Here is a 14,201-nt window from a genome sequence, read left to right as displayed (position 1 = left end):
CCTATATATATATATATATATATATATACATATGATCTTCTATTTCATATATATATATATATATATATATTTATTTATTTATTTATTATTAGGGTCTCGTTCTGGCAGACTTGGAGCCATTAGGTTGTAAATGAGGCACTATTGGTCAGCTGCCAGCTCGTAATAAGTTCAAGTGTTACGTGACGCCATAGAGGCTCATAAAAAGAGTTGGGCACAATCGCCGCCATTAGTCATGTTAGTCAGCGCCGTCGTGGCGCTGACTAACACTCCCACGCTTATATACGCATATAAACCTAATAAAGTGGCTGGGTGTAGCCGCCATGACAGTTCTGTGGTAGAGCATCGAACGCGTTATTTGAAGGTCATGGGTTCTATTCCTGTTAACGGCAAGTTATTTTTTATCCAACTTTTCTGTTTTCTTATTTGCATTACATTGGTTCTAATGACTTTCCCTATACCTTTTTTGGCATTATTGTCTGTTATATCTCCTTATTGTTGTGTTCAAACACGGAAAAACGAGCCCTTAGGTATACACTCATTTCCTTTATATATATATATATATATATATATATATATATATATATATATATATATATATATATATATCTGTATATTAGGCACGCATGGTGGTATATATATAACGTAAGAAGGTAGTGCTGGTTTGTAGAAGCAGAAGAGCAAGAAGTCAGACTGGAATAAACATGGCGTACCAGCCAAGTCACGTCTCCCAGTCATCATAGCGTCACACGATTCGACAAGATGGAGACCTGCCAGCCCCTGCATCAGTCGCACATCGTGGACAAGGTTCTCCGCAAGACACCCTGACTATAAATGAACTACTGAATCAGCACCTAGCAGTACACATCGACGAGCAACATGACGGAATCATCGACTTAACTTCCTATCTCCAAGTACACTGGAGCAGCGGACGATGGACCTGTACAGGACTGGTTCGACCTGTGCGAACTTCACGCTACCGCTGCATCATGGTCAGAAAGGCAGATGGTCGCCAAGTTTACCGACTATATCTCCGTTGAGGCCTTCAAATTCTACCTTACTCACATATTTCAAAACGACGAGTCATGAAAAAACGATTAAAAAAGAAATGATCGTTTGGTTTAAAAAATACAATGACGACTACGACAAAGATTCGCTTATAACCCACCATCCACAGACAAGAGTGCTCAGTCGTCACAGTCAAAAGCAGTCTTCACGCATGAACCCACCTCCTTCTTTTCCATCGCGTGGATCTTCGGTCACTCATAACACCCACCTCACGTCTCACACGTTCAATATGGTCGGAATAGAGCAGGAGAGCTCGCAGCGTACTCAGTTAAGCTCGGGACCTACAGTTCAGTTTCATGCACCAGCAAAACTCGCATTATTCGTTGCACAGAAAGGCAGCCATTCCCAACTGGAATTCGACCAAACCACGCCTGTTGCGGCGTCGCCATTGAGAGCGTCGCCATCTGAAAGCCCAAACACAAGAGGCTAAGAAGCGACTCTGACAGGTTTGCAGTTGCCAGAAGCCTACGTAATCAATGCTGTCGAAAGCACCTCTGATGTTCCTCCAGTCAGATATGTCCTAGCAACTTCGCCGCCTGAAAATCGTTGCAACAGCGGCCGACTGGACACATCAAGTTATCAAGAAAACGGGCATGATGTTCATTAAAGGCTCCCACCGCAACACGTTCCACAGCAACATCAGCAACGCCAACAAAAACAAGAAGGAGAACCCCAAAAACTAAATCAGCCACACCAACAAGGACAACAAAGAACTAAAGCTGCGTAGCAAGCATAATTGCGGCTTAAAGAATCTCGTGAAAAGACCACAAAAGAAAAGACTGATGGCGCATCTTAGCCAGCTTCGCAGAAAGAAAAGCCAAGGAACTTTTCTGCACCAGCGTTCAAGATTGCGCCGTTGGTCTGAAAATCTGCACCATCGCCGTAGAAAACTCCCTAAACGCCACAAAACAACCGCTTGTACTCTGCAGGAACACAAGCACTGCCAAATCGGCCACTATGAACGGGCACGCAAACTGCATGCACGGCATTTGTATCACTCACGACGAAAAATGCGACGCCAACAAAACTGTCAATCCTGCAAGGCGTTCCAACCTCGTTCATTTCTCGCAAAAATGGTGGCTGCGTTTCCATCTGTTTCCACGCTTGAAGGATGCTTATGTTGTCCAGTGCGTAACAGCCAGCCTCGCCTACAAGAGCCGTACTTGATAACTCGGATTGCTGCGCTCTCCTGTGAAGTCTGTGGGATTCTTACGGAACTTCAATGTGTCGTGGAACTACAGCCCATTTGGACGTTTTTTGTGTTCTAAGATTGCTTGTTCATCGTGTATTGTAATATGTACCACGCGCATTCTTTCGGGGGGTGGGGGAATCTTTTAACGTAAGAAGGTAGCGATGGTTGATGGAAGCCGAGGAGGAAGAAGTCAGCGTGTAATAAACATGGCGTATGAGCCAAGCCACGTCTCCCAGTCATCATAGCTTCACACACACACACACACACATATATATATATATATGTATATATATATATATATATATATATATATATATTTTTTTTTTTCTTCAGATTTAGTGCTTTATATGCATTGAAAAATAACGGACGAACGTGCGAAAATTTTCAATACTTACTACGTGCCAACAGGAGGGCCTGCCATCGTCAGTCAACCCAGGGCACATAAAAAAACGCTCTTCTTAAATACATGATTATGACGCGGGCCCCAACACGTGCTAAACTCTAAATGTAATAGATACAGCACATATTATATCGCTATAAATAAACATAGAAACTAATGCGATATAGTTATGACTTCATGAAAAAATATTTTGTGGGCAAGAGACAGTTTTCAATTACAAAGTGTGAACTGTGCGCATGTACTGGCTTACTTGTGGACGATAAAACTCGCATAATAAAATGAATCAATAAGAAATAATTGAATCAAAAAAATTTTTACACTGTCACTGCAGTGAATATGTGTAATGAGCAGGGTCCCAGGCAGCACAGAATGTTGGCCCAATGTTGGGGTAAGTTTGGCAGTTCATGCCCAAAAATGGCCCAGTTGACAAAGTTCCGCCACTAATGGCGGTGCCAGCCGAATAGAACGGTGACGTTGGACCAGCATTGACAAAATACCGCCAATTATGGCATTGCCATTCTAATAGAACGGTAATGTTGGACCAACATTCACAACTTTCCGCCATTAGTGGCCGTGTCATCGTATTCGAATGGCCACATTGGACCGAGTTGTACAAGCACCAGCCAATATATGTGGAGCCATGTAATTAGACTGCCATTATTGGCCCGTCATTCGAACGTTATTGCCAGCGTAAGCTGAAGCGTCAACGTCGTTGGCCTAATACTGGACCGGTGTGACCAAATTTCTGCATCTGCTGCTTTTCGGCACTGTTCTGGTCCCATTTCACGCGTCGATTTCTCATGTTTGAGATAGTAATATGCCGGGCGCATGAGAAATATACTTTTGTCATTAGGCAATGCAAAACTAGTTGATATGCATGATTGTTATTTGAAGTTGCGCAAAGTACACTTTTTTACTGAGAAACATTTATCGAGTTTGTCGCCTGTCAGACATCCTTTGCGGTACTTTCCCAGATGAAAATCGTGCATATCTTTGAAATGAAGCAACCGCTGATGCCACTGCTTTACGTGACGCACTTCGACGTGACTTGACGCGCGCTGGCGTTCGCTTTGTCGCGTCACGCCGGCGATGTCAGCCAAGCGCTCTGGATTTCGCGGATATCGGACGCAAATCGTATCGTGTCGTGTGTCCTGCTATGCTATCGCCATGACCGACTTGGTTTTTTCGCGTTCACAGTCTGTACCAGTTAACGGCACCCAAGTGCTTGACGTGTGGGAACTGTGTGTTATTCGTTGCCTTATGGTGATTGAGCCGTACAAAACACGCATTTACTGTAATCTATTCCAGGCACTGACACTCGCATCCTGTATCGCAACGACCACTTGAATTACTCACATCATTGCAGCGAATGGTCGGTAAAGTATGAAGTGCTTGCGCGCGTCGGGCACCATATCTCCGTGGGTCGTCGCGAGTTAGTATTTGTTGTGGAACGTTTTTCTGTTGGAAGTAATATATATATATATATATATATATATATATATATATATATATATATATATATACATTGCCCTACTGTAGCCAAAACATCAGCTAGCTTACGCAGTACGTAGACTTCATTGGACCCGCAGTACGACGTGCAAAAAGGGTTTCCGTGAGCTCATATGTACTGATGCATAGAACTCATAACACGTAGGCTAAATTGTTTATAAACAAAAAAACACGCGCGCTTACGGCGTCATGTTGTTTTAATAATATACACAACCACAGAATCATCCCCTTTCCTCCTGCTCTTTTTTGAAGTCTGTGGACAGAAGCTTGTGTTTTGCACAGATCTGGCAAGCTGGTTCCTGTAGAGAGTTTTATTTCACACCCGCGGTCATTTAATAATTTCCGCTTAGAACAGCGGCTAAGGCCCGCTTGCTGTATTTCGAGAAATCAGTGCACGCACGCGTTACAAACCTGAAATTGTGTCAGATATCATGGTAATTTCCAGATAATGAGGAGCATCTTGTTACAGCTGGTATTAGGACTGGTCTTCAGTACTAAAAAGCGATATCTATGAATAAATCTTAAGCTACGAGTGAGTGACTGTTTGTACTGAGACTGTTGCATGTGGTGTCAGCGCTGTGCATTTCTTTATTTGGCATGTGAGATCTTTAAATTTTTTTCTTGCAGTGTTTCTCAGTCTACCACAGTCATATCTTTTTAGTTTCTTTTCTCCAGACTTAGCAATCCTGTTTTCTTGTTCTGCCCTGAATTCACCAAATAACTAGTTCACTTGTCTTAATTATCAAACACTCTGCATGAACCTTTTAGTGTATCCGACATCAGGGGGTCCCAAATATTAGTGGGAGAGTCAAACAGAACTAAAAGCAAGCGTAATTGAGCGGCTCAGTTGGTCAAAGAAGCTGGTGCTTATCACTCTTCCCATAATTTATATCTTTGTGACTTATACTGCTCTACACACATGAAGATCTCATTAGGTATCATATTCATGTGGCATATGAACGTGTTTCTTGAAGACGTTCCAAACTGAAACAACCCTTTTCACTTTTATTTTGACATGCAAATCAAGATATTAGGCTTATCTGTTTTAGTAATGGCTGAACTGGTCACATCCACCAGAGAGGCAGTTCAATTGATGAGCTACTGAAGGCACAAAAGTGCAAGATGGGTGCTTAGAAAATTGAGATTGCTCCAGCCACAGTTCAAATAGAGTCCGACGTTTCAAGACCGACTCGGTCCCTTCCTCAGGGGGTGACTGTCTTGGTCATGGAAGTGTCGTCGCGTCGTGTTCTCTCACCACGGTTCCGGCTTTCCCTTTCCACCACGTTTCGGAGACCGTGAACGTACACCGAAGGCATTGTTCCCAGCGAGCGGTTCACGTTGGCAGGCGTATGCTGAATGTGCCAAGACTCGAGCAAGAGCCTCTTTTCCAAATGCCGTTCTGTTTCAATAACAGAAGCGCCGTCTAAGTCAATTTTATGGTCGTGCTTCTCGCAGTGCTCCGCCAGAGCGCTACGTTGCACTTCCATCTTCCTGACGTCGTTCTTGTGTTGGCGCATTCTTTCCGGGAAACACTTGCTCTCGCCTATGTAGCAGGCTGGACACCCAGAACACGACACTTTGTAGACAACGCCCGGGTGTAGCTCCCTTTGAGGTCGGTCTTTCGGCCGCGGTAGCAAGCGAGCGAGCGTCGAAACAGGTTTATGGATTACCGCGACCCCGGCTTTTCCTAGGACTCTCGAGAGCTGTTCACTTATGCCAGGCACATATGGAATGGCGACGCGGTTGTTTGGCGCCTTCGTTTTTCTCGTGTGCGGTGGTGTGGCCAGGGCGGAAAGGGGGTCGGGCGGTGTGTCGCTTGCAGGTGTCTTTCCGCGGTGCGGTGGTTGTCGTCTCGACAAACGGCGTGACGCCCGGCGGATGAACGCTTCTGTGTGGCCATTCCTTCGTAGCTCGGCGACAATCCTCTTTTCTTCTTTCTTCCTCTCACCCTCCGACGTGCAGATTACTCGTGCACGTGAAAGGAGTGTCGAAACCACTGAAGCTTTGTGGGCAATTGGATGACAGGACGCAAGATGCAAATACCTGCCGGTGTGAGTTGGCTTTCTATACACCGAAAAGGTCATGCGCTCGCCTTGTCGTCTGACTAAAACATCGAGAAACGGAAGCGCCCCGTCTCGCTCTCGTTCCACCGTGAACTGTATCGCTTGGTCGATGGAGTTTAGATGTTCGAGGAAGCTGTCTACTGCTGCCTTCTTTATTATGCAAAAACAGTCATCCACGTACCTCACAAATACTTTCGGCCTGTCGATAAAGGAGCCCAGTGCCGTCTCTTCTATGTGTTCCATTGTGAGGTTCGCAGCCGTAACGGAGATCGCCGCTCCCATCGCGGTCCCGCTGGCTTGTCTGTAGAAGCTCCCGTTGACGCTGAAATACGTCCCCTTGAGGCAGTTTTCCAGTAGGCGACACAGTTCGTCGACGCCCAGGCAGGTTCTTTCATCCAAGAGCTCGTCTTGGTTCAACGCTGCTCGTGCGCTAGATACCGCTAGTGCTACGGGCACACTGGTGAACAGGGACACGACGTCGAACGAGACGAAGCACTCATCGCTGCTCACGGTCACATCTCTCATGTGCTCCAAGAAGTGGCTGGCGTCGCGTATGTGGGTCGGTGTTTTTCCCACGAGCGGCGCGAGAGTCCGGTGGAGATACTTGGACAGCGCCCGGAGTGGAGATGTTGTAAAATCCACGATAGGACGGAGTGGAACTGTGGGCTTGTGGGTCTTGGGAAGCCGTAAAATCCTGGTGCAGAGCCGTTCCGGCAGATGAGCTGGAGGTATGTGTTTCTCGCCTTCGGGTGCGCTTTAAAGATATCCGCCAGGAGCTTGTTCATTTCCCTTTGGACACTTGGTGTGGGGTCCTTCGTCAGCTTTTCGTAGGCCGGACTGTCCAGCAGGTCTCGCACCTTGTCGTTGTATGCCTCCCTGTCGAGCAGGACCATTGCGTTCCCTTTGTCGGCCGGGAGGATGACAACCTTATCATCATTTCGGAGCGCATGGATCGCCTTACACTCCTCTCTCGACAGGTTGTGCTCACGGCGCTTTCCTATTTTTGATAGTACGCCGATAGCCTTGAGACGCACGTTCTCCCGAATGCCGCTGTCGAGTCGCCTTATGCCTTCCTCCGTAGCCGCGATGATCTTCGGCAGTGACGGACGTGTCGTGGTCGTGTTGAAGTTGTGTCCCTTTGCCAGCACGCTGTGCTCTGTCGAGGAGAGTTGTTTGGAGGACAGATTGACGACGAAATTCTCGTTGTCAGGACTGTAGTGGTGTTTTTCTCCTTGAAGCGTCGCAAGCTTACTATTGTGGGTCGATTGTTGTTTCTGCGCAGTTGTTGCAGCCACATTTCGTGCGAACTCCTCCAGTGACGGAAAGATGTCGGGCAGTCGATGTTGAAGTTGCCGTCGTAGAAAGAACAGGTCTAATTCCTTCTTCTTGATGACGCTGTGGCACTCATGGATTCGGGCGTTTAGTAGCCGCCGTTCAGGTTGTGCGATGATCTTGTTGCCCTCCGCCGTGTGCACCAGGCGCTTGAGCTGAAGGCTTCGTGGTATCACGTTCCTCTTCCGACAGGTCCTCGTGAAGTCGAGATGGTTGCGGTAGGTCGTGACGCCGCGTGCTACGTTCACGTACCGCTTTGCGAGGAGCGCTGCTTCCTGACCGAAGTCACTGCGTAATGACTTAAACGTAAACATTTTGACAGCAATCTGTCTGGCTGGGTAGAAAAGTTTAGAAAATTGAGATTGCTCCAGCCACAGTTCAAATAGAGTCCGACGTTTCGAGACCGACTCGGTCCCCTCCTCAGGGGGTGACTGTCTTGGTCATGGAAGTGTCGTCGCGTTGTGTTCTCTCACCACGGTTCCGGCTTTCCCTTTCCACCACGTTTCGGAGACCGTGAACGTACACCGAAGGCATTGTTCCCAGCGAGCGGTTCACGTTGGCAGGCGTATGCTGAATGTGCCAAGACTCGAGCAAGAGCCTCTTTTCCAAATTCCGTTCTGTTTCAATAACAGAAGCGCTGTCTAAGTCAATTTTATGGTCGTGCTTCTCGCAGTGCTCCGCCAGAGCGCTACGTTGCACTTCCATCTTCCTGACGTCGTTCTTGTGTTGGCGCATTCTTTCCGGGAAACACTTGCTCTCGCCTATGTAGCAGGCTGGAAACCCAGAACACGACACTTTGTAGACAACGCCCGGGTGTAGCTCCCTTGGAGGTCGGTCTTTCGGCCGCGGTAGCAAGCGAGCGAGCGTCGAAACAGGTTTATGGATTACCGTGACCCCGGCTTTTCCTAGGACTCTCGAGAGCTGTTCACTTATGCCCGGCACATATGGAATGGCGAAGCGGTTGTTTGGGGCCTTCGTTTTTCTCGTGTGCGGTGGTGTGGCCAGGGTGGAAAGGGGGTCGGGCGGTGTGTCGCTTGCAGGTGTCTTTCCGCGGTGCGGTGGTTGTCGTCTCGACAAACGGCGTGACGCCCGGCGGATGAACGCTTCTGTGTAGCCATTCCTTCGTAGCTCGGCGACAATCCTCTTTTCTTCTTTCTTCCTCTCACCCTCCGACGTGCAGATTACTCGTGCACGTGAAAGGAGTGCCGAAACCACTGAAGCTTTGTGGGCAATTGGATGACAGGACGCAAAATGCAAATACCTGCCGGTGTGAGTTGGCTTTCTATACACCGAAAAGGTCATGCGCTCGCCTTGTCGTCTGACTAAAACATCGAGAAACGGAAGCGCCCCGTCTCGGTCTCGTTCCACCGTGAACTGTATCGCTTGGTCGATGGAGTTTAGATGTTCGAGGAAGCTGTCTACTGCTGCCTTCTTTATTCTGCAAAAACAGTCATCCACGTACCTCACAAATACTTTCGGCCTGTCAATAAAGGAGCCCAGTGCCGTCTCTTCTATGTGTTCCATTGTGAGGTTCGCAGCCGTAACGGAGATCGCCGCTCCCATCGCGGTCCCGCTGGCTTGTCTGTAGAAGCTCCCGTTGACGCTGAAATACGTCCCCTTGAGGCAGTATTCCAGTAGGCGACACAGTTCGTCGACGCCCAGGCAGGTTCTTTCATCCAAGAGCTCGTCTTGGTTCAACGCTGCTCGTGCGCTAGATAGCACTATCTAGCGCACGAGCAGCGTTGAACCAAGACGAGCTCTTGGATGAAAGAACCTGCCTGGGCGTCGACGAACTGTGTCGCCTACTGGAATAATGCCTCAAGGGGACGTATTTCAGCGTCAACGGGAGCTTCTACAGACAAGCCAGCGGGACCGCGATGGGAGCGGCGATCTCCGTTACGGCTGCGAACCTCACAATGGAACACATAGAAGAGACGGCACTGGGCTCCTTTATTGACAGGCCGAAAGTATTTGTGAGGTACGTGGATGACTGTTTTTGCATAATAAAGAAGGCAGCAGTAGACAGCTTCCTCGAACATCTAAACTCCATCGACCAAGAGATACAGTTCACGGTGGAACGAGAGCGAGGCGGGGCGCTTCCGTTTCTCGATGTTTTACTCAGACGACAAGGCGAGCGCATGACCTTTTCGGTGTATAGAAAGCCAACTCACACCGGCAGGTATTTGCATTTTGCGTCCTGTCATCCAACTGCCCACAAAGCTTCAGTGGTTTCGGCACTCCTTTCACGTGCACGAGTAATCTGCACGTCGGAGGGTGAGAGGAAGAAAGAAGAAAAGAGGATTGTCGCCGAGCTACGAAGGAATGGCTACACAGAAGCGTTCATCTGCCGGGCGTCACGCCGTTTGTCGAGACGACAACCAGCGCACCGCGGAAAGACACCTGCAAGCGACACACCGCCCGACCCCCTTTCCGCCCTGGCCACACCACCGCACACGAGAAAAACGAAGGCGCCAAACAACCGCGTCGCCATTCCATATGTGCCGGGCATAAGTGAACAGCTCTTGAGAGTCCTAGGAAAAGCCGGGGTCATGGTAATCCATAAACCTGTTTCGACGCTCGCTCGCTTGCTACCGCGGCCGAAAAACCGACCTCCGAGGGAGCTACACCCGGGCGTTGTCTACAAAGTGTCGTGTTTTGGGTGTCCAGCCGGCTACATAGGCGAGAGCAAGTGTTTCCCGGAAAGAATGCGCCAACACAAGAACGACGTCAGGAAGATGGAAGTGCAACGTAGCGCTCTGGCGGAGCACTGCGAGAAGCACGACCATAAAATTGACTTAGACGGCGCTTCTGTTATTGAAACAGAACGGAATTTGGAAAAGAGGCTCTTGCTCGAGTCTTGGCACATTCAGCATACGCCTGCCAACGTGAACCGCTCGCTGGGAACAATGCCTTCGGTGTACGTTCACGGTCTCCGAAACGTGGTGGAAAGGGAAAGCCGGAACCGTGGTGAGAGAACACGACGCAACGACACTTCCATGACCAAGACAGTCACCCCCTGAGGAAGGGACCGAGTCGGTCTCGAAACGTCGGACTCTATTTGAACTGTGGCAGGAGCAATCTCAATTTTCTAAACTTTTCTACCCAGCCAGACAGATTGCTGTCAAAATGTTTACGTTTAAGTCATTACGCAGTGACTTCGGTCAAGAAGCAGCGCTCCTCGCAAAGCGGTACGTGAACGGAGCACGCGGCGTCACAACCTACCGCAACCATCTCGACTTCACGAGGACCTGTCGGGAGAGGAACGTGATACCACGAAGCCTTCAGCTCAAGCGCCTGGTGCACACGGCGGAGGGCAACAAGATCATCGCACAAGCTGAACGGCGGCTACTAAACGCCCGAATCCATGAGTGCCAAAGCGTCATCAAGAAGAAGGAATTAGACCTGTTCTTTCTACGACGGCAACTTCAACATCGACTGCCCGACATCTTTCCGTCACTGGAGGAGTTCGCACGAAATGTGACTGCAACAACTGCGCAGAAACAACAAGCGACCCACAATAGTAAGCTTGCGACGCTTCAAGGAGAAAAACACCACTACAGTCCTGACAACGAGAATTTCGTCGTCAATCTGTCCTCCAAACAACTCTCCCCGACAGAGCACAGCGTGCTGGCAAAGGGACACAACTTCAACACGACCACGACACGTCCGTAACTGCCGAAGATCATCGCGGCTACGGAGGAAGGCATAAGGCGACTCGGCAGCGCCATTCGGGAGAACGTGCGTCTCAAGGCTATCGGCGTACTATCAAAAATAGGAAAGCGCCGTGAGCACAACCTGTCGAGAGAGGAGTGTAAGGCGATCCATGCGCTCCGAAATGATGATAAGGTTGTCATCCTCCCGGCCGACAAAGGGAACGCAATGGTCCTGCTCGACAGGGAGGCATACAACGACAAGGTGCGAGACCTGCTGGACAGTCCGGCCTACGAAAAGCTGACGAAGGACCCCACACCAAGTGTCCAAAGGGAAATGAACAAGCTCCTGGCGGATATCTTTAAAGCGCACCCGAAGGCGAGAAACACATACCTCCAGCTCATCTGCCGGAACGGCTCTGCACCAGGATTTTACGGGCTTCCCAAGACCCACAAGCCCACAGTTCCACTCCGTCCTATCGTGGATTTTACAACATCTTCACTCCGGGCGCTGTCCAAGTATCTCCACCGGACTCTCGCGCCGCTCGTGGGACAAACACCGACCCACATACGCGACGCCAGCCACTTCTTGGAGCGCATGAGAGATGTGACCGTGAGCAGCGATGAGTGCTTCGTCTCGTTCGACGTCGTGTCCCTGTTCACCAGTGTGCCCGTAGCACTAGCGGTATCTAGCGCACGAGCAGCGTTGAACCAAGACGAGCTCTTGGATGAAAGAACCTGCCTGGGCGTCGACGAACTGTGTCGCCTACTGGAATACTGCCTCAAGGGGACGTATTTCAGCGTCAACGGGAGCTTCTACAGACAAGCCAGCGGGACCGCGATGGGAGCGGCGATCTCCGTTACGGCTGCGAACCTCACAATGGAACACATAGAAGAGACGGCACTGGGCTCCTTTATTGACAGGCCGAAAGTATTTGTGAGGTACGTGGATGACTGTTTTAGCATAATAAAGAAGGCAGCAGTAGACAGCTTCCTCGAACATCTAAACTCCATCGACCAAGCGATACAGTTCACGGTGGAACGAGAGCGAGACGGGGCGCTTCCGTTTCTCAATGTTTTAGTCAGACGACAAGGCGAGCGCATGACCTTTTCGGTGTATAGAAAGCCAACTCACACCAGCAGGTATTTGCATTTTGCGTCCTGTCATCCAACTGCCCACAAAGCTTCAGTGGTTTCGGCACTCCTTTCACGTGCACGGGTAATCTGCACGTCGGAGGGTGAGAGGAAGAAAGAAGAAAAGAGGATTGTCGCCAAGCTACGAAGGAATGGCTACACAGAAGCGTTCATCCGCCGGGCGTCACGCCGTTAGTCGAGACGACAACCACCGCACCGCGGAAAGACACCTGCAAGCGACACACCGCCCGACCCCCTTTCCGCCCTGGCCACACCACCGCACACGAGAAAAACGAAGGCGCCAAACAACCGCGTCGCCATTCCATATGTGCCGGGCATAAGTGAACAGCTCTCGAGAGTCCTAGGAAAAGCCGGGGTCATGGTAATCCATAAACCTGTTTCGACGCTCGCTCGCTTGCTACCGCGGCCGAAAAACCGACCTCCGAGGGAGCTACACCCGGGCGTTGTCTACAAAGTGTCGTGTTCTGGGTGTCCAGCCGGCTACATAGGCGAGAGCAAGTGTTTCCCGGAAAGAATGCGCCAACACAAGAACGACGTCAGGAAGATGGAAGTGCAACGTAGCGCTCTGGCGGAGCACTGCGAGAAGCACGACCATAAAATTGACTTAGACGGCGCTTCTGTTATTGAAACAGAACGGAATTTGGAAAAGAGGCTCTTGCTCGAGTTTTGGCACATTCAGCATACGCCTGCCAACGTGAACCGCTCGCTGGGAACAATGCCTTCGGTGTACGTTCACGGTCTCCGAAACGTGGTGGAAAGGGAAAGCCGGAACCTTGGTGAGAGAACACGACGCGACGACACTTCCACGACCAAGACAGTCACCCCCTGAGGAAGGGACCAAGTTGGTCTCGAAACGTCGGACTCTATTTGAACTGTGGCTGGAGCAATCTCAATTTTCTAAACTTTTCTACCCAGCCAGACAGATTGCTGTCAAAATGTTTACGTTTAAGATGGGTGCTTCATTGTTAATGCAGTAGTGCAGCGAAATAATTGGACTCTGGAAAAATGGCCCACCACTAAAATTTTCAGCAATTGGATACCGAGCACCAAATAACACATACTCAACTTGCCTTCACTGAAGACTAAGGACGTCCTCCACCTATCCCTCCACTACACAATGTTCTGCTTATATCACAGGTTTTAAGTCTATGGCCCATGTTTAAGCACTTTGTTAGGATTAATGCGACCATATGTTCTCCAAATGGAAATATTTTTCTAAGAGAAACAAATATAAACCTTATGCAGCAGAGACTACATTTGTGTACACAGTGTGTTTATGCTAGCTGTGTCAACTTGTGGCCAGAATAGAGCAAAATACATAGTTCATGGATAAACTGGATCTTCTCCTTAGTCAGTATGTCCTGACTTGACCTCACTCTGCTGCGCAAACCCATAGCCGATCCCTCTAGTGAAGAAACTGTTTTCTTTGTTGGGTCGGTCAAATGGTGTACCTGAAGCTACATCAAGTGTTGCTTTTCTTCTCTCGAAATAATGCTTCTCTTACCTCGAAATTATTGCAATGGAAAACAAACTGTACGCACATAAGGAGCTTATGACTTCATTCTTTTTTCATCAAAATAAATAAACATTACAGGAGAATGATGAAGTATTTACCTTAATAGAAATTTTATTCGCTTGCTGAAGCTCACACAAAATAACACATAATTTTTTTCCTTGGAATGTAATATTGAATGCCTTGTGATTGTGCTATCTGAATTTTACATGTTTATTGACAGTGCGCCGTAATTCACACTTGAATGAGCTATAATCTTAGCAATTATTGGTAGTACTCTTCGCTCCTGATTTGCAGCTACCGAAAAGGAGAAGCCATGCTT

The 14,201-nt window shown here is 48.9% G+C and overlaps 1 protein-coding gene across 1 annotated transcript; it reads right to left on the bottom strand.

Moving 5' to 3' along the window:
• Positions 1-1,381: 1,381 nt before the first annotated feature.
• LOC142765294 (uncharacterized) lies at positions 1,382-7,875 on the bottom strand. The gene is made up of 2 exons (XM_075866036.1): positions 6,806-7,875; positions 1,382-1,469 (listed from the first exon to the last, which is right to left on the bottom strand). Exons 1-2 carry the CDS (start codon positions 7,873-7,875, stop codon positions 1,382-1,384), a joined length of 1,158 nt encoding a protein of 385 aa, XP_075722151.1.
• Between the last annotated feature and the right edge of the window lie 6,326 nt (positions 7,876-14,201).

The sequence above is a fragment of the Rhipicephalus microplus genome, chromosome 1 (genome assembly GCF_043290135.1).
Source record: "Rhipicephalus microplus isolate Deutch F79 chromosome 1, USDA_Rmic, whole genome shotgun sequence".
Taxonomy (NCBI): domain Eukaryota; kingdom Metazoa; phylum Arthropoda; class Arachnida; order Ixodida; family Ixodidae; genus Rhipicephalus; species Rhipicephalus microplus.
Note: the sequence above shows the minus strand (reverse complement) of the source record. Positions and strands in the feature narration are given on the sequence as shown.

What these genes read in the sequence shown, in the direction of transcription:
- LOC142765294 (XM_075866036.1), bottom strand. Translation starts at nt 7,875, where the DNA reads ATGTTTACGTTTAAGTCATTACGCAGTGACTTCGGTCAGGAAGCAGCG. An exon ending in ACCGGACTCTCGCGCCGCTC is followed by an intron (nt 1,470 to 6,805) that starts GTGGGAAAAACA and finishes TTGGGCTTTCAG; the next exon opens with ATGGCGACGCTCTCAATGGC.